At 37.2% G+C, this 25020-nt stretch overlaps 1 protein-coding gene across 1 annotated transcript; it reads right to left on the reverse strand.

The window, feature by feature from the left end:
* Window positions 1-2116: 2116 nt before the first annotated feature.
* Window positions 2117-21126, reverse strand: LOC134803349 (zinc finger protein 239-like). The gene is made up of 3 exons (XM_063776147.1): window positions 20667-21126; window positions 5267-5350; window positions 2117-3298 (listed from the first exon to the last, which is right to left on the reverse strand). The coding sequence occupies exons 1-3, from the start codon at window positions 20767-20769 to the stop codon at window positions 2343-2345; spliced, it is 1143 nt and encodes a 380-aa protein (XP_063632217.1). The 5' UTR covers window positions 20770-21126; the 3' UTR covers window positions 2117-2342.
* Window positions 21127-25020: the final 3894 nt, after the last annotated feature.

Consider the following 25020-nt stretch of genomic DNA (forward strand, 5'->3'; position numbering starts at 1 on the left):
TAAATTGTCTTTTTCACATCACCTATTCGGAAAAGGGCTTTTTATTCCCCGCTAGGAGGGATCAAAGTGGCACTTTTCCTCCCTGCTAGGGGGGATCAAAGTGGAACTTTTCTGTTGTAGGACACTGTTTTTGTTATTTTTATGCATTCTTTTTTTAGCTCGAATAATATTTTGAAACATAATAATTTGTCAACACTAAGATTTTTTTATTTTCCTCATAGTTGATGTGAAAAGCAGTATGTGTCACACGGTATTTAAGGGAATTATTTCGTCTTGGGCGTTAACACTTGAATCCCTCATTACGCTCAGGATTCAATGTACGCCCTTGACGGAAATATATCATTTTGATCCCCTGTAACACAAACTACTATTGTTCAACATTTAACTTTTTTGATTTGACTTCATTTTGAGGTAGTTACATGGAATTTCCACTTTTGTGTATTTGCCATTTTTACAGATATTTGTCCCCCATAGAAAAACCTCTGTCAGAGGTTAGATTGGAGATACTTCCTGACTACGGGTCTCTATTGTTTCCCAAATAGTTTTAAGTCATAATGTATTGTTTGTCCGAATTATCGTTAGTCATAATTGTTTTTTCTCAGAAACGCGTAACTTTTCAGGATTGCCATAAAACAAACCTAACCTAACCTATCTACAGAATAACCTTACGAAAATCCTGAAAACAGTGGCGGATTTGCAGTCTTTGCCGGTCTAGGCCCCAGGTCCTATAGCCGCCCCTTTCGCAGCATCATCATCAGCGAATCTTTTGTCACAATTTCCCGCCCCAAATTTTTTGCCTCCCTAGGCCCGGGTCTACTGGGCCTTAGGGCAAATCCGCCACTGCCTGAAAAGTTAACGGTTTAACAGTTTAAAAGTTAGCTCACGAGATAACCGCCATGTGGGATGTTGACTCGACGATCATTGTTCCTATAGTCGTGTCAGCGAACGGTCTCATAGCGAAGAGTCTCGACCAACACCTAGAGAGACTCTCGCTGGGTGGTTGGATCAAGGGTCAGATGCAGAAGGCGGTAATTTTGGACACGGCGCGTATAGTACATCGATTCCTCACTCTGCGGCCCTGACCACCGGCAGCTTGGACCCTGCCCCGCTGCCGGCGGCACCCTAGGTTAGGTTTATTATAATGTGTTTATATATTTTTGTTATGTTTTGTAAGTGTTTTTATATTTTATTTTTATACTCACATTGTAAAATCCTAACCTAAGACCCTAATTGAATAAAGGAGATATGTCAAACATAAAACTAATACTGGATATTATATCCATTGCGCGCGACTGCCTCGCGAGCCAATGTTCGATAGTTTGCCTTGCCGCGCAATATGGAGACAGGCCTTTAGCGAGGAGCCATTGACCCTCACCAATTACCAATATGGTAAAAAAAATGACACACAATACATTATGACTTAAAACTTAATGGGAAACAAAGGGACACCCCTCACTCCCCAAGATAAAATCCAGGTAATTGGTTTAACTTATTCGTAAGATGATATTATGTTTTTAATAAAAACAAGTTGTGAAAATGGAAAATAAAATGCGGCATTGTGGAAAAGGGCAAGTTAAAATTGTCTAATAGGGAATATTAGGCAAAGCTTTGCGTAGGTGGCACCACTAGCACATACAGTAAACAAACCTCATTGACATCATCAATGACACCTCATGCGTCACTAGGTCAATCACATGGCCTACCGTGAACGACAATTGAAAGTTCGGTTTCTGCCTCTCTATCACTCTTGCTTATCTATTGGATCGATAGAGAGGCAGATAAAGAAATTTCGATTTTCGCCACCTGTAAACAAAGTAAACAAACCGCCTTGGTGCATCAATGTCATAGTGAAAACTTGACAAAAAACTGTTTAAGGCCTAGTATGTATAAGTTACTCTATAGTTTACTAAACAAATTAGTGCTGCACTCTGGCGGCAGAACATTGCAGTAATACTCCCTATTGTATTGTTCAAAATTTTTCAAAGTAGATTGCACTAAAAATGAGATAACTCAAACAATCTCATATTTTTCAACAAATTTTATTTTTATTATTATTTTATGTATTATACAGCAGTATTTTTGTTTTATTATGTACAGATTACTAAAAAAAATAAACTGCTTCACAATTTAATAGTCCCTTAACGTCATATTTTCATATTTGACGTACGTGATCTTGTTACAATCGCTCGCTTGCCAAGTTGATAAAAAGTCATCTTAGATGGATTCGTACATTTTAATTTATCTTACAACAACAACACACACACACAATTTATTAAGTGATTTATTTGCAGGTAAAGCAAAAAAATAAATAATAATTATTTATCTAATAGTGAACATCTATTCTAGTTTTCGTTCACATGTTTCTGTTTATGTACCTTCAATTTAGAAGTACGTGTAAACTGTTTATTACATACATCACATGAAAATTTTTCACCAGTATGAGTTCTTCTATGAGTCACTAATATGTTTCTTTGTGAAAAATTTCTCCCACATACATCGCATGAGTATGGTTTTTCACCGGTGTGGGTTCGTCTGTGTGTGGTTAAACCGCTTTTATTCGTGAACTGCATTCCACAAGTTTCACATTTGTATGGCTTCTCTCCAGTGTGGACCCGTCTATGTTTAGTCATAGAGTCGGAAGCATAAAAGCTTTTTTGACATATATCGCATGTAAACGGTTTCTCACCAGTGTGTAACCTTATATGTAGACGTAAATCAGCTACAGTTTTAAATAGCTTTTCACACGCTTCACACTTATACGGCCGTTCATTAGTATGCATTCTCATAACATGTTTGTCCAATTCGTTCTGTTGTCTGAACCGCTTTTCGCATATTCCGCAGGGGAAAGGTTTCTCTCCGCTGTGGATCATTTTATGTAAGTTTAAGGCGTTTGCGCATGAAAATTCTCTTTTGCAGACGTCGCACGGGTATTTCCTGAGTCCAGTGTGACCCTCGCTTAACTTATGCTTCTGTAGTTCGGATTCGTTTAAGAATTGTAGTCCACATGTACCACAGTCATATTTTTTTCTATTTATTTTTATATCTATCTTAGATTTGAGGTGCAGTTGAAGATGTCGGATTAGTAGGTATTTCTGTTGGTACGTTTTCCCGCAAGCGTCACAGACGTAAGTTTTTGTGTCGGTGTTGTCGCTCGTTTGTTTATCAGTCGCTCCGGTGTGGCCCGCTTGTTGCGGAGCGGAGCGGGGCTTGCTGAGCGGCACGAGAGGAGGACACGGCATGGAGGTGAGGAAAGCGGGTAGGTGTTGCGGATTTAGCGTTGTTAACGTGTCACTTAAAGCTGAAACCAAACATAGTTTATGTTAAAATAAACACAACAGAAACGAAGACTTAATATCTATCAGTTCTTATTCTTCGACAAGGAAAATCTTTATTTAATGTTCAAAGTTAAACAACGCTAATAACTAATACAAGAAAAAAACATTAAACCCATAAGTAAACTAAACTAACATTAAAAATAAATAAAATTACATAGTTTATTTTTTAAGTACTAAACTACATAAAATATGTTAATATGTTAGGGTTGGCACAACTTGACATCCCTTTGCGTGCACGACACGACGACGATAAGATAATGACTTGAATTTTGACAACCCTAAATAGCCGAAAGGGATAGTACCATATATTAATAGAAAGGGACAGCATGATTCGACCCTGAACCGCTGTCAAACTTCGGTTTTGTAGGAAGTTTCCTTTCTGTATGGTAGTACTATTATTTATTCTGTGGTAGTGTACAACTTAAAATGTATGTTGCCCTTTTATCTGTCACTGGCATTACATACCAAAAACCGGACAAGTGCGAGTCGGACTCGCCCACCGAGGGTTCCGTACTTTTTGGGTAAGTAATAGAACGTATACAAACCTATAATATATTGCTCAGAATATATAAATTCAATTAGTATAATTTTGAATGGCATAACGTGCAATAAGTATAACGTGCGATACGTATAACATTGAATTCTATAATTTTATAATGTATAATGAACTTTACATATAATATCGTTTATGATAAGTATAAAAATGTATAACATTGAAATAATATAATATACAAAACAAATACCACGCAATAAACCTAACCCTTTATTTTTCTGGGGGGTAACAGTTCTAACCTAACCTAATACGTTTATGGTAGCAGTTTCGTTCTCTGAGGGGTCACAGTTCTAACCTAACCTAACTTCTTTTCTGGTAGCAGTTTTTTCTGTGGGGGGTAACAGTTCTAACCTAACCTAACCTATTTTTATGGTAGTAGTTTCTTTTTCTGTGGGGTAACAGTTCTAACCTAACCTAACCTACTTTTCTGGTAGCAGTTTCTTTCTCTGAGGGGTCACAGTTCTAACCTAACCTAACCTAACCTACTTTTCTGGTAGCAGTTTCCTTCTCTGAGGGGTCACAGTTCTAACCTAACCTAACCTACTTTTCTGGTAGCAGTTTCTTTCTCTGAGGGGTCACAGTTCTAACCTAACCTACTTTTCTGGTAGCAGTTTCTTTTTCTGGGGAGTCACAGTTCTAACCTAACCTAACCTACTTTTCTGGTAGCAGTTTCTTTTTCTGGGGAGTCACAGTTCTAACCTAACGAAACCTACTTTTCTGGTAGCAGTTTCTTTCTCTGAGGGGTCACAGTTCTAACCTAACCTACTTTTCTGGTAGCAGGTTCTTTTTCTGGGGAGTCACAGTTCTAACCAAACCTAACCTACTTTTCGGGTAGCCTTTTTTTTTCTGGGGAGTCACAGTTCTAACCTAACCTACTTTTCTGACAGTAATTAGTTTCGATGACCTATGAAATACTGAGCTATCCAAATAATGTTACTGATGTTTTGTTCAGATACTTATGTAAGATGTTATTCGTTATTTTAATTTATATGCATAATTAATGTTATATTAAATGTAATTAGTTTATTTGTATGTTACACCAAACAGCGGTATGTATATTGTACGTTATATTATTTTTTATGTTATACTTATTGAAAATATAGATTTAGTGCATTATACATAAGATTAGTATACGTTTCGAACGTTTGTAAACTGAAATTATACCAAAAGTTCGTATTCATTATGATACGCACCCGTACTTTTTAGTATTTGTTGTTATAGCGGCAACAGAAATACATCATCTGTGAAAATTTCAACTGTCTAGCTATCACGGTTCGTGAGCCTGGTGACAGACGGACGGACGGACGACGGACAGCGGAGTCTTAGTAATAGGGTCCCGTTTTACCCTTTGGGTACGGAACCCTAAAAACATACTCACCGGCTAGCGGCGGCGGGCGCTGCAGCTCGGCGCTCCTGAAGCCCGGCGCGGGCTCTTCATACTCCACCTCCACTTTCACTCGCACTGTAAAGCAACCATGAATCTTGTATTAAACTGGATTGGGCATGAGTGGTGGGGATAACTGACAGAACGGGATAGTCTTTTGTATCTTTCAGTCTTAGCAGCGAAAGCGCTATTATTGTTTGTCCTTGTCACAGTCTCACATCTCAAATTTAGTATGGATTATGGTGGGCAACAAATGAATTCGACCAATCACAGTGTAGCCATTGCGTATGTTTTGTCCCTCACGGAGGCACGCGTATACCACTTCTATACGATCCTACCTTCTATCAAAGCAACGGTCCATATCAGGGATGTTGCGAATATCCGCATCCGCAACCGCGGAACTTCCGCATTATTTTCAACATCCGCATCCGCATAAAATCGATGCGGAGCTTAATGCGGATGCGGATGTCGAACAAGTCGGTACAGGAACGTCTTAGCGACGGTGAAAGTGCTAGGTAAGTTCGTCATTACCTATAACGAAATCGTCTCGATCCAGAGAAGTCGGACAAAAATGACTGTTTATTAAATATAACGCACCTATATTCTTGCTCAGATACTAAACGAATCGTTTTTTAATTTATTATAGTCCTTAATAAATTATTATTATTATAGTATTTAAGGACTATAATAATTACCTGATTTTACGGGGCCAATGATGTTAACGTATGAGAAATATTTTTGGCGGATGGGTAAATGTGGGCCAGGGATGTTGCGATGCAGATTTTTAGACATCCGCGGATGCGGATGTCAAGATTAGATACTTAAATAAAAAACGTCAAATATTACCTTTTAGTAATTTTTATTTGGTCTATAATCAAGTACCAATAAAATATTTATAAATATTTTTCAAATATATTAACAAAAGCCTTGCCGTCGTCATATGTAATGTAATAAGGGAATACATGTAATATAAACAAAAAAAATATAAACTAAAATTAAAAACTACATAAAGCTACAACTACAACTTTTTCAAATTATGTTGAGTATATAATACAGAAAGAGCATTAATAATTAGTGTATTAAATTTCCAAAATAAATGTACAACAATAGTCCAGTTTTTAACGTTAATTCTTTAAGATATGATATGTACTCGTTACATTTATTTTGGAGCTTTAATACACTAATGCTCTTTCTATATTATATACTCAACATAATTTGAAAAATACTTACAAATATTTTATTGGAACTTGATTTTGGACCACAGTTATAAGCTGTGGACTAAAGTTACCTGGTTTTACAGATAGAGTTTTATTTTACAAGCTTTTATTTAACCTGATCTTGTAGTAGGTATGTGTGTATGTTAGTTAGTGTGGGCACAACATTTATTCAACAAATAGGGGCACTTTTGTGTAAAATATTACAAGAAATAAAAATAACTTATCTTTCAAAAAAATTCCAAAATACATTTATCTATCTATCTTATCTAAAAAATTACAAAATACAATTATAAATATGGAATCATTGAAATATTAGATACTTTATTAGAGATGTATCCACGTTTTTACATATAAAACGTTCACGTCCCGCCCGGAAAACGCGCTTGTGTCACGGAACCTTAAGATTATGGGTGTAGTCTGAAAAAACCGGACAAGTGCGAGTCGGACTCGCCCACCGAGGGTTCCGTACTTTTTAGTATTTGTTGTTATAGCATCATCTGTGAAAATTTCAACTGTCTAGCTATCACAGTTCGTGAGATACAGCCTGATGACAGACGGACGAATAGCAGAGTCTTAGTAATAGGGTCCCGTTTTACCCTTTGGGTACGGAATACGGAACCCTAAAAAGCATGTACACTATAAGAGTTACAAATACTTATTTTACCACATCCACTGCGAACGCCTGCTAGGCGGATCTGTTTGTAGGCGATTTGTGTAGCTTGCGCTAATAATAAATAAAATAAGGGTCAGATGCAGAAGGCGGTGATCTTGGACACGGCGCGGATAGTCCGCCGGTTCCTCTCTCTGCGGCCCTGACCACCGGTAGCTTGGGCCCTGCCCCGCTGCTGGCGGCACCCTAGGTTAGGTGTTTTATAATGTGTTTATATAAAAACACTTAAAAAACAATAAAAATACATATTTAAAAATATGTATTTTTATTGTTTTTTAAGTGTTTTTATATTTTACTTTTATATTCATATTATAAAAACCCTAACTTAAGACGAAAAATAAATAAAGAGAATAAAATAATAAAAGGCGCTTGTGATCGTGTTAAGCTTAACCAAAATAGTAGAGCCCTATGCCCTATTATAATATAATAATAATTCAGCCTTTATACGTCCCACTGCTGGGCACAGGCCTCCTCTCATGCGCGAGAGGGCTTGGGCTATAGTCCCCACGCTAGCCCAATGCGGATTGGGGACTTCATATCAGGGACAGGAACCGGTTACCTTAACCGGGGTTTTTCATAGGGTTATTTTAGAGGTAACCCCTACCATAACGGTAACCGCTTAATAAGGTAACACTTTGATTCGGTAACCGTATCAGATCGAGTTAACCTCTGTTACCGGTAACCGAAATAAAAACCCAGTCTATTCAGTTACCTCATTATGAGGTTTTTGACCAGTTCAAAGGATTGTAATCTTTACGCACACTTAAATTCAACTTATTATTGAATAACCGAGGTTGGCATGGGCGGTCTATGAAGCCTCCAGCACAAACAAGTTTTTTTGCCTTTCCTTTGTTTATCTTTATACCTACCTGTGTGGTGTGTTCTTATTATAAATATTATTATATTATAACTAAAATAATTAAAATAAATAAATTAAATAAGTTTAATAAATTAAATAAACTTAAGAGCCCTTATTCCTTAGAGCGTTCACCGATTTAGCGAAATAACACTCGATAGATGGCGCTGGCGCTCGGTACGCGAGCGCCGGCAAAGCTATGCGCGTTTCAACGCAGACGAGAATAATTTTGATACTTTTCAATTTAATTGCAAGTTAATTTATTTTAACGTTATATTGACACTTTATTTTATTTTATAAGCATGGTAGTCGTCAATAGAATGTATATGTATGTTATATATAACCAACGACAAGTAAATAATAATGATTTTTTTACCTCTGTCATGGAATTATAGTGACAAGTTCGTCCATGAAGTCAAGTCACATATTCAAGTCAGTTCACCAAGGAAGTTGAATAATAAAATGTTTAAAAATAAAGTTATTTTAAATATTAGTAAATATCTGTATATATATTCACAGTTAATTCGAGAGTATTAACGATTACTGAACCCTCTGAAGTTCGATTTGATGTTTTATAAAACAGAAGTATCTCCGTTTTTATTTAGAACGAAGTTGATTTATAAGGTTTACTTGAGCAAATGAAGCTTTATTTGTAAGTATCATCATATATATAAAATTGAAAAACCAGAACGGTTTAAAAAACGAGGGAATAAGCAAGATGGCGCCTTCTAAAAAAGTTTTTGACACGTTTCTCGAATACGACGCACGTATGCTAAGAAAAACTGTTCCAATCTATTATCTAAATATGAGAATAGAACTAGAGCATAAAATTTATCGCTTTCGATGCGTATTTAATTTACAATAACCAAATAAAATTTTCATAACTTTATTTTACGACGATCGGCCATCTCTCGGCAACTCTCGGTTGTTTTCGTTTCGGGGGTGCTACAGACTAGACCAAATTATTCGCAAGTTAAAGTAACCCAAATTATCTTTGTCATGTTGGTATACAGTTATTTCGGCGTTTTATTACACGGAGTAAAATAAAAAGCTGTTAACATCAACCTTAGTGTATAGCCCATACGAGTGACTTATGCCATATATGACTTATCAATCAAATTAATATTATCATATTATTTATAATTTGTATTTTGTTGTTTTAAATTTATTTTGAGTTATATTATTCGGAGTCAATCTGAATTCACAGTCGATCAAAAAGAAATTCGACTTCGGCAAACATTGCCTTTTGTCCGGGGAACGGGCTGCCGAGATGGGCCAGAAATACACACTGGATAGTAGGTTATAATGTAGGTTGATAAAGTGCATGTTCAGATATTTTTGTGCGACCTGATAAATAAAATAAATAAATAAAATAAAATAAGGCGGAAATTAATCAAATGAACGCTTTTGCAACTACGTAGGCTTATAATTTTTTTTTTGTTGAAACAAGTTTAAAATAAATACCTACCTAGATAAAAAATACCATCTTGCCTTTTCGTAATGAAAAATTTGCTAATTATTTAAGTTATCCAAATAACGGCTACAAATAAGAAATCCCTATTACAGTTATAAACCCTGGCAGGGTTGAATACATAATAATGTCGGTATTTAACTAAACTTAAGACAAACTTTTATATCATTTACGCGAGCGAAGCTGCGGGCCTGTCTAGTGTAAAATAAATTAATATTAATAATAAAAATATCCTCTCCGAATCACTCTTGTTATGAATACTAGTAATATTCGTCATTGTAGTAGTGTTGTAATTTTTTTACAAACCATGATAAACGGCAAACTTATACGACCTACCTAATGGTAAGTGAACACCGCAGCCTATGAACGCTTGTAACTATATTAGTGTCACAAGCGCATTGCTGATAGTCTAAGCTTATAAGAATTTATTAATAATTTAGTACATCTATGGAAGCTTTTAAGAACCTTACTCACCAGGAACATAACACTGCATCCATACTAGAGTTTGTTCGGAAAGAGAAGAGTCTTGTAATATATTGGGCCCCATACATTTCACGACTCTTCTCTTTCCGCACAGACTACATATTACACTAGATTTTATATCAGTATAGACTTTTATGATTTAGGAAATAAAACAAAAGGATCAGCATTATTTCGACATTTTTATTTCGATTGTGTACCCACATATTAAGCGGCCATACAAATGTCATTGTAGTCGTACCAAAATATTATATCGAATGAGATTCTTACCTATTTTTATATTAATTGCACATTTACAAAAATAATAAATTGCACGCACTATTGCGTCGTAAATTTAATCTAACCGTTATTCAATAAGCAAAGAAGATTTTGGGGGGTATCATTAAGTCATAACAAAACAAGTTCCACGCGGGACAACGATAAAAATGTTTACCTTGTTTTATTAAATAACGCATTAATTTATCGGAATGATTAAATAAATTCTCTAGAAAATGATCTTTATAAAAATAGAAAGTTATTCATAATAGGTTGAGGTTGAATGTGTTAATATGTTATTCATATCCAATGTCTTTATTTTATTTTATTCCGCTATGCCGCCACTGAGACACGCGAAAATGTGGCAAATTTCGCCGTTTTTGGAACTTCCTATGCGATTTTGTCAGAAACATCATATTTTGTCATATTTAAGGTACTGTTGTACATTATTTTTTAAAGCTTATATACATTGAATGAAAATATATATATATATATATATATGTCGGATACCGATAGAAATAAAACACTTAGCTAAATGGTTAAAGAACGTTGGATTCTATAAACTTTCAGAATAATCCTTCAGGTATAAGCCTTCAGGAACGTGGCGAGTTAGGCACGAGGCATGGCTAACGATCACGTCCGATCTCTAGCGCGGTCCGATCAAGAAGAACTACCAGCGGCGGAGCCTCTCTGCTCCCGCCTCAAAGTCAAGTTGGCAAACCTGCTCGACCAGGCTACCAACATAACGACAAAAATGCCACCTCGTACCGACTTTCACGCAATTTAAAACACTTGACGTTCCAAAGCCTTTTACCTGTCATCTTAGTACAACAATGCGCCAATAGATGGCGTTACTCTCTACGCAACTTTATTAATTTCGTTACAACCAAGTAATACGTAGCCAAACAATGCTAATCGACTTTATAAAGGCGTCTAAAATTATGAACTATAACGCTGTAATACGTCCTTCTGGAGTCACGCTCCGACATATATACCCAGTCTTTTAGTCCTATGGATTTCTAGTTTCTAAAAATGACTAGGTATTTGAAAATTTACCCTAAAACGAGTCACTTCTTAGAGGCATACTTCTGGTCTTTCGAGGGTCGATAATTTCTGGGAGCAAACATTTTTCATAGAAATTTATTAGTTTTGTTTCCATTTTTGCTGCCCAGAAATTGTCGTCTCTTTGCACTATTTCGGTTTTTAGCGGAAAGTTGGGGCCAGTCCATACAGCAAATAAACATGTTTGTTTATTTGTTATATGCAACTGGCCCTGAATCTGGTAAAACCAGTCATGGTTTTTATTTAAAACCGTGACTCCATTGATCACCTTCCACATATTAATTTTTTTTTGTTTTACGGCCTCGTCGGGGTCAATTCCGTAAGCCGATTTTGGGCATTTTACTTCTATAATGCCATTTTCATACAACCCATCAGGAGTCGCGCCCAAAAAGTAATGTTTTGAGTCAATGTGGAGACCACATTTCTCCACATTGATATGCATCTCCATTTCAAGCTGCTTAATCGCATCAGCTTCATGTTTTTTACCATGTTGTATAGCCGGAACGTGATCTATAGAGTAACCATACAACATGCTCTTTACTAGGGGCGCTGGACTTATATTAGTGCGTCGCTTACAAACTTTCGCAAAATTGGACGCTGTCAGAATACACCTCCTCAATTCCAACCATAGAGCGCTTTCTGATTGCAGCATCGTTTCACGCTCTATGACATCTCTGTCCTTCAGCTGCTCTTGTAGTGTCGTTAAATACTCCTCCTACAATACACCAAAAAACATTATATATTATAAATATAGTACCTTTAAGGGCATCAGTCGCTTAATGACACAAGATGATTAAAAAAATATTTTAGCTATTATAGTATACCTAAATGAAAAACCTGACTAACGTTAACGAAAGTGGACGTCCGCGGGAAATCGCTTTCCATACAAACGTAGTCCTCACTTTCCTATCTGAATATTAACTTTATTGAAAATATTTTGACACAATTCAATGTATATCAATCAAAGCTATATTTATTTGTAAGATTATGTGCGCTCTTAGGTCCTAATTATTATAATAAGCATAAAAACTAGAAAAGTCAAACGAAGGTCGTAAGTATGGTTAATATACAATAGGTACGCGCGAATAATAACGAAATGACATGAATGACGGTAAAATGGTTAACTCACCTTTCTTCTCTCATACTCTTCAGGTACCATGTCAGGCTTTTGACATGATTCGCCATAGTCAGTCGCCTCTTTAGAATCGATTATTCGTTTAGGCTTCCATTCTTTTTTACGGCTATTATTAGCACGTTTCTGCTGTTCCACCTTTTTCGTCAGTTTTGATGGACTTTTCCCAGTCACTGTTTTATGCAGCGTGTAGATGGGCATGCCAGTGTTCAATGCCACTACAGCTGCATAACATCTTAACTCGTATGATTTTTTCAAGGCATAATTGATTCTTTTGCCTCCAACATACTTAGCCACCAGAGAGTTGAATTGCTCTGCACGATTATTATTTAGTCTATACAGAAGACTTTGCGAGAAGCCGGCTAAATATGTCGCGTTTGCCATCAATTTTGCCATTAGTGCCGGTATTTGAGGTACATAATTGTGCTCGAGTTTTTTTTCAGGCAGACAGTAATAATCGTCACAATTCGAGTGGTCCCCAAATATATGACTAGGGCTATTTAAAATATCTCGGCGTAGTTCCTTTATCTTGTCTTCAAATGGTGAATTTTGTGCCATTCTAAACCTGACGGCCTGTTTTATTGCTCTTCTTAAACGATCAATACGATCAGCAGCTTTTAGAAGTTTCCTTTGGGATAACGGTACTGAGGTATCCTTCGATAAGTTTATGTTCTTGCCGTTATAGTTCCGCAACAGATGATTAGAACATTCTATTTTTTGAACATGTATGCCTGGGTAAGGACGACTGTCTACTATATTTTTATATGTACTAGCGTCACCATCCGCTATCAACTGTGAATAAATTAAACCATGTTTTTGCACTGATTCCTTAAACCCTTCAACTATTGCTGTCTGCTCCATGCTAGTAGAAGAGCCTCTGTGGTTAATACTGCATTCATGTTCAGGCGGAGTGGTATTTTTACTGGTAGCTCGTGCACATTTTACACAGTATTTGTTTTTTATGCCAACATGAAGCACTTTCCCAGATTTTATGCCAACAATCGCCCCAACTCCTGAGAGTGCAGAATAATTGCTCCTGTAGGAGCGTTTAGCCCAGCAGGCATCTGCTGTAACCGCTATCATTGGTTTCCCGTTGGGACTTATTTTGTCGGCTTCTTGTGATTCTTGTAGTGCAGCATCTTCCATTGATTTTTCAGCCGCTTCCTTCCACCAACTATGCAGGTGTTCGTGGCACTGTTCATATACCTTTTGGTTTACAGTGGGTAAGTCCATTGATGCAGTAAACTCTTTCAGATTGGATGACCCACAACCCATAAGAATTGTGGCGGAGACTGCGGAGTGATTAACATCGTTTAGATTTCGCTCAGTATCTTCTGTGTGAAGTTTAAATTGAGAATTACACATGCTGCAGCGCAACGAAAAAGTGGATCTAAGCCCAACGGTTTTTTCATTTACTATTTCTATGAAGTTCAACTGACAACCGAATTTGCTGCTGTGTTTGGAGATCTCAATTAATTGGTCTATAAAATACTGCATTTTAACCACTCGTCTCCCTTCAACTATGGTTGGGGTTTCTGATTTCGTCATATCCTATAAAGCAAAATATTTAAATATAGTAAGCAAATGAAATTAAATATCATAAAATCATTTATAGATTAAAAACGACATATTTACCTCTTCGATTGTCAAATCGAATTCAACATCTGAATCTACCTCACTGCCGTTTTCGTATGTGGCATCGATTTCAGAATCTACAAATAATGATTCAATGTGTGATTGGATCTGCAAAATAAATAAAGCAGTTAATTGTGATTCGAACATGATTGATAAAAACATTAATAAAGACGCCTCAAACATGAATATATTATGTCAACGACCAGCATTTTAGTTACTAACTGAATCGTTTGTAGCGCTGATGTAGACGTGTGCGCCGCGCCGGCGCGCCGCCGCCGCCGGGCTTTTTGACCACGCCGCCGCCGCCGATAAATGATCGGCGTGAAATCGGCGTGACCTTGAGTGTTGTTAATTAGCTATTCCAAATTGGTTTTTGAATTACAAAATGGATTTTGTATTATGTTACAGTTGTCAAATATACACCAATTATTAATTAAATAAAACTGAATAGCCAGTTGCAGAAACTATTTGACACACCAATTGAAGTAACTGAGTAATCCTAAGTATTTGTCGCAGTCGGATCGTATAATCCGCTGTATTACATTACGGCTAGCCGTTTTCAAAAACAGGGGCGTTTTGAAATGCGGCGGTTCAACGATTAGCCGGATTGAATGCGGCTGAATGAGAATCCGCCGGAATGTATTCGGCGCCATACGTCCTTCAACACGGCTAGCCGTAATGTAATACAGCGAGTCATTAGGCGCCGCTTTGACAGTTTTTAGTTCCTATTTTTAACACTCGTGGCGCTGCCTGACATAACAACACAAACTATGAAAAACGCTGGGGTGTCCATCAAATCTGGATTTCGTCGGACTGTTTCTTTTCAAAAAACATTTCCTTGGCAACTTAACTAGACGGAGCCCCGCGAAGCGAGCTATTTCTGGCGGTTTGCCCTTCGGGCATCTGAAGCTACCTAACGAACCTAACCTACCTACATATTGATTTAGTGAGACGTCCGTGAAAACATGTAAGTAGATTAGGTTAGTTAGGTAGCTTCAGATGCCCGAAGGGCAAACCGCCCAGAAATAGAAGCCCCGCTTTCGCGGGGCTCCGCCTGTTTAAGTTGTAAAGGGAATGTTTTGGAAAAGAAACACATGTAGTGCGGTGGGACCATGATAAAAATAAATTAAATTGCAAACATTGTCAAACACCGATTACGTAGGCGACCGAAAGAACTGGGGCCTATTTCTCGTACGTTACAAGTTCACAAGTCTACAAGCTTACATTTAAAATTTCATTGTACAAGTGTGTTTTAATTCTGTTTCTCGTAGGAATGATTACTATAAGTGCTACAAGGCGGCTGTCTAAAGTTAGAAAATAGGTTTGTTTACTATGCAAAAAGGAAATGCAATGGCCATTATAAATGTTATCTTAATGTCAATGTCACTGTTATACATCATAATCTTAATAAGAGGAAAATAATATGGCTGACTTGTGTTTTCGGAATATACAAGCGTATAATAATACAAGTAGTAATGAAACGCGTTTCTCAAAATTATCAATTACAAGTGTAAAATCAAACTCAGTTTCGTCAGTCACTCTATGAATGTTTACAAGCTTCAGGGTGGGTCCGTTTTTTTTTATAATACGGGTGAATTCGTTACAAAATTATTATGTTACTGGTTCTTTCCCAATTATAATAATTTCATAGGAATGAGTTTACTGTTTATTTTTGGAGAATAAAAGCTAAATTTAAATAATATTACTGATTTTAACGAAGTGCATTAAAAACTTACACGTTTGAGATCTTAAAAATGCAATATCTTCATTTATTTATTAATCGATTTTTACCAAAAACCCATATTAGCAGTTTATAGAGACTCCTCATTATTTCGTGATAAGTCACAAGCTACAAGTATAAAGTACAGCTTTTGAGAAACGAAATTACTATTTTAGTATATAATATCTACTAGTGTTTGTCAACTTGTGAAACAACAACACTTGTGAAAACTCTTTTATCCCCGCTCTTGTAACAATTATACATTTACGTGAAACGGAAACGTGTAAAAAATATTGAAATACAAGCGTTACCATAGATACACACTTGTATTACAAGACTTGTAACGTACGAGAAATAGGCCCCTGGTCACTCTACAATCTAAATAGTAGTACGATGCGGCTAAACGTAGGCCGCCTTATTGAAGAACGTATCGCAATGACAATCCGGCTAATCGTCGAACCGCCGCATTTCAAAACGCCCCTGTTTTTGAAAACGGCTAGCCGTAATGTAATACGGCGGATTATATGACCTGACTACGACATATTCACCGTTAACTGTTAACGAACGAACGAAGACTGCTGCTAGTGCTGCTTATACCTTGGTCTGCTAGAAGAACAAACCCCTCCATTCTCAAAGAGCTCTATATCGCCACTCATCTCTTCCCAACATGCCATGGGTGAGCCCTTAGATTGTTCGGACATATTATCCAACGCATGATGTGGAGAAACACATGAATTTAAGCCGAATGGTGGCAAACGTGCTCGAGTTGGAGCATGTGTGATATGGTCGAACGCTATGAAGAGGTCGGCTTGCGGCAGTCTGCACCGTGCAGTCCATACGGCTTATGACCGCACGAAATGGAGACAAATTACATGTGGTCGAGAGCCTCAGCAATGAGAATACGAGAAAGAAGATACGTCTCAGTGAGCCTGCTTGTACGACAAGAAAACCATTAAAAAGAAGCCATAGAAGTCCACTATAGTCTAACAAATGTCAAGGATATGTGGAGTTCTGTTTTGTTAAAGTACGTCATTTTTAATACCCATGGAAAGCTTGAGAAAACGGAGTTAAAGATCGGATCGAAGGTCATTGGGACCAGGTAACCTCTTTAATGCGAGCCAGTTACTAGGGTAAACAAGTTATTATAACTATGCTATATTCATTTACAAACCCTTTTTTACTCACAGCATATTCAAACTATACGTTGTTAACTGACCAGTAACCTGCGTTGATAAAATTTTCAAGAAAAACAACAAATTAATGATTTCTCTTAAGAAACCCGAAAGTCAAGGTCACGCCGATTTCACGCCGAAAACACGCCGCCGCCGCCGATTTTTAGGCAAACGCCGCCGCCGATCCTTTTTTAATCGGCGCACACGTCTACGCTGATGTCCATCTTGGTAGCTACATCATTTGCAGACGACTGCTCAGATGCCAACGACTGTTTAGGCATTGGAGTCGTTAAATCCACATGACAGGGAGTTTCGTGACTATTACTGTAATTGAAATATTTAGAAATTATTATCAGGTTCCAGCACTTACAATGTGTCTCTATGTAATAAAGCTAATGATTCCAAACACACTTACATTTTCATTTGTTTCTTTTTTTTGATCATAGCTGCGACAGATTTGCGTTTCACTTTTCCAAAAGTTTGATTTTTACGTTTTCTGCCTATAGCCAAATGCTTACGTTCTATTCTGAGAAAATCGACCTAAAAATAAAGAAATCATACAGTAATTACTAAATTTCCTTACAGATATAGTGCATAATTGTTTTCCTTCGTATTTTCACGGAAACGAACGAACGTGTCTTGCTAATTCAGTCAGTCAGAAAATACGAAGGAAAACAACTATGCACTACATCTGTACTCAACTACCAAATCTATTGAGCCCAAACGCGATGGAGTTATGATGAGTAGATTAGGAGTTCTGGTGACCAACTTCTGACTCCATCTTGAGACCCTGGATCTCATCTAGATCGACAGTGCTCGTCGGGGCAAATCTATTGAGCCCAAACGCGATGGAGTTATGATGATTAGGAGTTCTGGTGACCAACTCCTGACTCCATCATGAGACCCTGGATTTCATCTAGATCGATAGTGCTCGTCGGGGCAAATCTATTGAGCCCGAACACGATGGAGTTATGATGAGTAGATTAGGAGTTCTGGTGCACAAATCTTGACTCCATCATCAGACCCTAGATCTCATGTAGATCGATTGTGCTCGTTGGGGCAAATCTATTGAATCCAAACACGATGGAGTTATGATGAGTAGATTAGGAATTCTGGTGACCAACTCCTGACTCCATCATGAGACCCTGGATCTCATCTAGATCGATAGTGCTCGTTGGGGCAAATCTATTGAGCCCAAACATGATGGAGTTATGATGAGTAGATTAGGAGTTCTGGTGACCAACTCCTGACTCCATCATGAGACCCTGGATCTCATCTAGATCGATAGTGCTCGTCACGGCAAATCTATTGAGCCCAAACACGATGGAGTTAAGATGAATAGATTAGGAGTTCTGGTGACCAACTCCTGACTCCATCATGAGACCCTGGACCTACCTTATCTGTACCGATGGTGCACGTCGGAGCCAATCTATTTAGCCCAAACACGATGGAGTTACGATGAGCAGATTAGAAGTTCTGGTGACCAACTCCTGACACCATCATGGGAACCTGTACATCGTCCAGGTCGTCCAGGTATAATAATAATGCAAACTCTAACCATAATTTAAGTAACACTGAAAATCTATCATATAAGCGAGAGTCGGTTGTTAAAATTAAATATGGTGTAAAAAATGTACTTACTTGGATCAAGATTTTCTAATCGCAGTATACAGCACTTCTCGGAACTCTCCGATGTTTACAAACGCAACGAATGCCTGACGATTGAGCACAGGTCCGTCCCCTAAGCGCGCTCGGCGGAGAATGAGCGCGCGGCGTCGGCGCGGCGTGATTTATACGTCTTTTAAAAAAATAAATATTCACGGCAAGGTCGGTCCTATAGTTATGGTTTTTTTTTATGGGTTAACATAAAGTTACAGTTTGATATAATACTATTTTCGGGGCAAAAAATAAGTCCAATTTTCGATAAAAAAATTTACTGTAACCCTGTTTTCACCAAAAAAATTAAGAAAACTCGGAGGGTTATTTATCATGTTTTTTAAATGAATCTTCGATTTTTAAGCAATTCAGCCTCTCATTCAAGATATGGTGAATTGAATTGTAATCATTCATGTACCCAATGATTCTTGTTTGCTGCAAAATTGAGAACCAAAACGACCCTTCTCACTGCAAATTTTGAAAAAGACTCTCAGGAAAACTCATTTATTTTAGGTTTAAAAAGATAAAATGAAAATTTAAACATATTCAGCCCGTAGTTTAAGAAATGATTAGTTATGTACATTATCAGTTTTTGAATAAATAGCAATAGTTACGTCGTAATCTTGAATGAAAAAGGAAGCATTTTGCAAAATACGCTCGTCCGTAGGAGTAAGGACTCTTAAAAAAAAAAAAAAAAAAAAATTAAATAAATTAAATAAATTAAATAAATTAAATAAATTAAATAAATTAAATAAATTAAATAAATTAAATAAATTAAATAAATTAAATAAATTAAATAAATTAAATAAATTAAATAAATTAAATAAATTAAATAAATTAAATAAATTAAATAAATTAAATAAATTAAATAAATTAAATAAATTAAATAAATTAAATAAATTAAATAAATTAAATAAATTAAATAAATTAAATAAATTAAATAAATTAAATAAATTAAATAAATTAAATAAATTAAATAAATTAAATAAATTAAATAAATTAAATAAATTAAATAAATTAAATCAATTAAATAAATAAATTTAATTTAATAAATTTAATAAATAAAGTCAATAAAATCAACAAAATATAAATAAAGTAAATAAAATAAACAATTTTTTTAGTATTTTTTTTAGTTCTGACGGCACATCACTAAAACTACTTTAATGTAGCAAACCAGTAAGCAACCGATAATAAAGGTTACCATAACTGAATGAAAACCTGTTAAAAACCCTTAACAAAAACCCTATCGCGATGGGGTTTTGAGATTAACTCGGTTAAAGGTTAGGGTTACCGTTTCAATAAGGTTACCATTACAATCAGGTAACAGTATGATAGGGTTACCGAATGATACGGTAACCGAATCGATTGGGTTACCGAATTGATAGGATTAAGCGTAAAGAGGGGTTTTCCGGTCCTTGCTTCATATACATCTTTGAATTTCTTCGCAGATGTATGCAGGTTTCCTCACGATGTTTTCCTTCACCGAAAAGCTAGTGGTAAATATCAAATGATATTTCGTACATAAGTTCCGAAAAACTTATTGGTATGAGCCAGGATTTGAACCCGCAACCTCCGGATTGAAAGTCGGGCGTCATATCCACTCAGCCACCACCGCTTCCTATTATAATATATAATAATAATAATTCAACCTATATAAGTCCCACTGCTGGGCACAGGCCTCCTCTCACTCGCAAGAGAGCTTGGGCTATAGTCCCCGCTGGCCCAATACGGATTGGGGACTTCACATACACCTTTGAATTTCTTCACAGATGCAGGTTTCCTCACAATCTTTTCCTTCACCGAAAAGCAAGTGGTAAATATCAAATGATATTTCGTGCCCTATTAGTACAAACTAATGTGAAAGGATTACAAATGAATGTGGCGGGAAGTACGAGGAAAAGGTGGATGGACTGTGTGAGATAATATGAAACGAACGCAAGTGAATGATGAAATGGCGGGCGACAGAGAGGTGTGGAAGAGAAAGACATGTTGCGCCAAGTGAATGGGGCAAGGGCAAGAGAATGATATGATAATAATGTGATGTAAAATGGCAATAGTCAATACTCACTATGTTCTGGTAACAGTATTACACTCGGAGACACCTCGTCTTCCGCGCTGTGCCATTCTGGCTCCTGTTTTACTTGCGGCGGCACGCTGGCACTTGCCTCCATTATAGTGAAACCACTAACGAAATAAACCCCAAGATTTGCTGTTTATATATATGTTTATATCGAGGTTCTTACTAAATCTATCCTCACTGTAAAATACTATCGGGCACCGTATCTCAAATTAGTAGGTAACTTCTACATTTTCAGTGATCAGTAATCAATTTCTGCTAACGCGATCAATGTTTTGCTTGCAGAGACGTTCCGTCTCAAGTTACCTAAGTAGAAAATATAACTCGTATATTTCAAGTTCTTTATTTTACGACGAATAGAACTTGACATTATTAAGAAATGACTTGACCCATATGAAATTGGAGTTAGTAAAAAAATAACAAGAAACAACTCAAAAGAATATCATGAAACGGACGCAATATACGCATACACTTGACACTCTTGACTTGCTCTTGACTCTTGACAGATGTGATGTGACGCCAGAGGGCCTACCGCGAACCACGTTGAACGGGTTGCCTCTCTGTCGCGCGTGTAATTTCGTACTTAAGTGTGACAGGGAGCCAGCATGTAGAACGTGGTTTGCGGTAGGCCCTCTGTGACGCCGCCATAGATGGTAGGATCCTATAGATGTGCTATACGCGTGCCTCCGTGAGAGACAAAACATACTAGCTTTTTTTATAATATTTGGCTTAAAAAGCTGGCATCCATGGTATTACAAAAAATTTTTGACACAATTCTAGGATTATATTCTCTTTGATTCTAGGGATTAGGCACTTTGACACTTCAATTTGACACTTTGACAGGTCAAGCTATGCCAGCATAGCCATGTTGCTGCTGCATATCTAAATGATATCTAATTAATGTTATTATCTATCTCAGTCGGTGCCGCTTTGATGGAGGGAGTACTTGCGGAGTAAGTGCGCGTGAAAGCGGAGCCCGACCAGGAGCACACTGCGGACAACCGTATCGTTCTGTTGCCTGAACACAGTAAGTGTTATTCTCTGTCAGATGTGCAAGTTTCCAAAAGGTTAGAAAGCTTCTTGGAAATATTCATAGGAAACAAACCAAATTTCAGTGTAAATAGTTTTTTATTACTTTGTATTCATTCTAACTTCTTAACTCTCGTTTTTATCTAAATAAAAAAGTTTCATATTTTCTGAAAATGGGTCTAGATGTAAAGTTTTGATTGAAAATAATGGGCAAGATACTATATTGAATTGAAATAATTCAGTAGAATTGTAGTTTTAAGTGGGTTTTCAGTGTTACAAGAATTTCTGCAAGCCAATTATATTTTAGGGTAAACGGGACCCTATCGCTAAGACTCCACTGTCCGTCTGTCTGTCACCAGGCATGAACTGTGATAGACAGTTGGAATTTTCACAGATGATGTATTTCTGTTGCGGCTATAACAAGAAATACTAAAAACTCCCATACAACAATGGTATACAGGGTGTCCCAAGACTATGGGACATCAAGGGAAAGTACCTTAAATATCGTAGATAGGATATTTTGCTGAAAGAAGACATTATTTTAATTTAAAAAACAATTTAAACTGCATTCATAGATTTTTAAATAATTACATGGTTGAACCGGGAATCGAACCCGCTACACGAAAAAAAACATCAGCCTGTAGTTTTATCATACCGATTGAAAGGCTTCATCATAAGGATTATTTTTTGCTAAATAACATAGTGTCAGAAATAAAAGGAAGACACACCGCTGTCATGTGATTAGATACATGGTTATCCATTTGTGTCATTCAAACGCTTTTTTAACGCGCGTTGAAAAAACTGCCGTGCGAATGGCGCCTAATGGTCTGTGAAAAAGCAGCAAATTTGAAAAATAAATAAGCATGATGGGTTATCCTTCCATAGACAGTTTGAATTTCGCGTGTTTTTCTACTGTCACAGTTGTTTGACTGGCTATACTTTTGTAATTTTTGCTACATAAAATCATATTGTACTGGCATAATGTCACTGCAATGAAATAAAACAAAATACCTAAACTGTTTTTTAACCCTTTCGACGCCACTGACTTGATATGAAGTCCGATCATTTCGTGCCCCACACGCCACGACTTGATATCAAGTCGTAGTTTTGGTCAGGTTTGTATATTTGTATACGAGCAATTTTTGACATGGTGCTGATGACACTTTATTTCTTCATTAACGTGGCGGCGAAAAGGTGACAATTAACCCAGTACTGACTGACTTGACTTTCCACTAGGTAACCTGATTTTCAAAACAAACATTTCTGAATATCGTGACTTGTTATTTTTTTAGTTTTACGGCCAACTCGGCGGCGAAGATAATGGCCGCATCTGAAAAAATTTGCTGTGTTCGGGGATGCAGCAACTCTCGTAAGTAAAATATCGAGCGGGAACATTTAACCTTTTGAACGCCAAACGGCGCATCCATTTGCCGTGCCACTGACGCCACGGGGGTAAAATATAGTTTTGTGAATAAATAATGCTAACCTAAAAGTGGGGTGTTTTTCAGTAGATTTTCATCAAAAAACGATCGACGTCAAATGCCGTCTTTGGCGTCGTTGTCACGATTTTGCGTTGACGTCAATTGCCGTCTGTGGCGTTCAAAAGGTTAAAATAATAGTGCTAACACGCCTGTACCGGCGCGGCGCGCGACCATGATGTGTTTTTCTGTATTTATTTATAAACTTCGATGTATAATAATCGCTCACGCTGGATTCTAAAGCGTATTTTTTTATGCAAGCTACAATAGATGTCAAAGATAAGATAAGATAAGATAGGGATGAGTTCGCCTTTGTACATTGTATACTTTCTTTTGTCTTGCATACAAAGAATTGTCATCATAACATTCATAACCAGGCGTGGCTCACTCCGCGATTTCGTCGCTTTGCTACAGGTAGCTAAAACCCCGTCCGACCGCGTAATATCCGTTCGGCCCCAATTTTGGGGAAAGCCATAAGCCGCGCGTGGCGCTGTCGCCAGCTAGCGGCCATATCTGTGCTGATCGTAACAGACGCGTTTTGTTAGGGAGTGAGTCTTCTGTACCTAGTACTATTATTTATTCTGTGGCATAACATGATACAATATTTATAATTCATGCTATTTTCCGGTTAGTTTTGCCTAAAGCACTACAAGAGTTAGACCAAAAGAAGTTCTTAGTCTAACTTTACACTTTAGTCTAAACCAGGGGTCTCCAAACCCCGGCCCGCGGGTGAAATCCGGCCCGCTGACACCCAAAGCATGTGCCCACTGTCCGGCCCGCGGGAGCCAGGTTCCAGGGGTTCAGCATTAATTAAGACTGGAACTGTTCCTAACAGCAGCAACGAGACACCGTCCCCCGGCGCAAAAACCGACGGTGGCCCGCGCGAAAACTTCTGAGGCGCAATATGGCCCTCAGGTAAAAAAGTTTGGACACCCCTGGTCTAAACCATGAATCTAAACTGAAAATCGTAATTCAAGACCATGAATCTAGGATATAACTGGATCTGGCATGAGTGGTGGGGATAACTGACAGAACGGGATAGTCTTATGTATCTTTCAGTAGGAGTAGCAGCGAAAGAGCTATTATTGTTTGTCCTTGTCACAGTCTCACATTTGATTTGTTCTCCACCTTTTTTTTAGTATGGATAATGGTGGGCAACAAATGAATTCGACCAATCATAGTGTCGCATTTGCGTATGTTTTGTCCCTCACGGAGGCACGCGTATACCCAAGTAACATTTTAGTCCTATAATTTTAGTTTTTATCGCTAAAAGCTTGTATAGACGTCGTATTAAGGTTTCAGAGGTGACCACCTGTCGTATAAAAGCGCTTGGCAACACCTTTTTGCTCTATAGGCTTATACAGCTAATATATTCTATAAGCAATTGATGTAAAGGTTTATTTCATCATTTTATAGAGCCGTTATAGGCGTGTACTATAACAGGTTCAAATATAACCACTATAGAGCAATATTACTGTATAATAGTATTTGGAATCACTTTTATGCAACTAATTTGCGCTATTAAGGTTCCCTGCCAAGCCGCTATAGTTTTGTGTTTTAACAGTGACAAAAACCCAACTATACAACGATTTTAGGATATAGCGGCTTTAGAGATCACTGCTATAGTACATAATACTTTAGTAGTTTGCGCTATTAAGGTTCCCTGCAAGCCGCTATAGTTTTGTGTTTTAACAGTGACAAAAACCCAACTATACAACGATTTTAGGATATAGTGGCTTTAGATATCACTGCTATAGTACATAATACTTTAGTAGTCATATGAACACTATTATAGAACTGTTTTGCTCCATAGTAGCGTTTTTTGGACATATTTATAG

This window comes from Cydia splendana, chromosome 26 (genome assembly GCF_910591565.1).
Source record: "Cydia splendana chromosome 26, ilCydSple1.2, whole genome shotgun sequence".
Classification (NCBI taxonomy): domain Eukaryota; kingdom Metazoa; phylum Arthropoda; class Insecta; order Lepidoptera; family Tortricidae; genus Cydia; species Cydia splendana.

Excerpts from the sequence above, each read along its gene's own strand:
- LOC134803349 (XM_063776147.1), bottom strand. The coding sequence starts at position 20,769 with ATGGAGGCAAGTGCCAGCGTGCCGCCGCAAGTAAAACAGGAGCCAGAA. Across the intron at positions 5,351-20,666 it reads AATACTGTTACCAGAACATA|TGCGAGTGAAAGTGGAGGTG; the intron begins GTGAGTATTGAC and ends GTTGCTTTACAG. Across the intron at positions 3,299-5,266 it reads GCGCCCGCCGCCGCTAGCCG|CTTTAAGTGACACGTTAACA; the intron begins GTGAGTATGTTT and ends GTTTGGTTTCAG.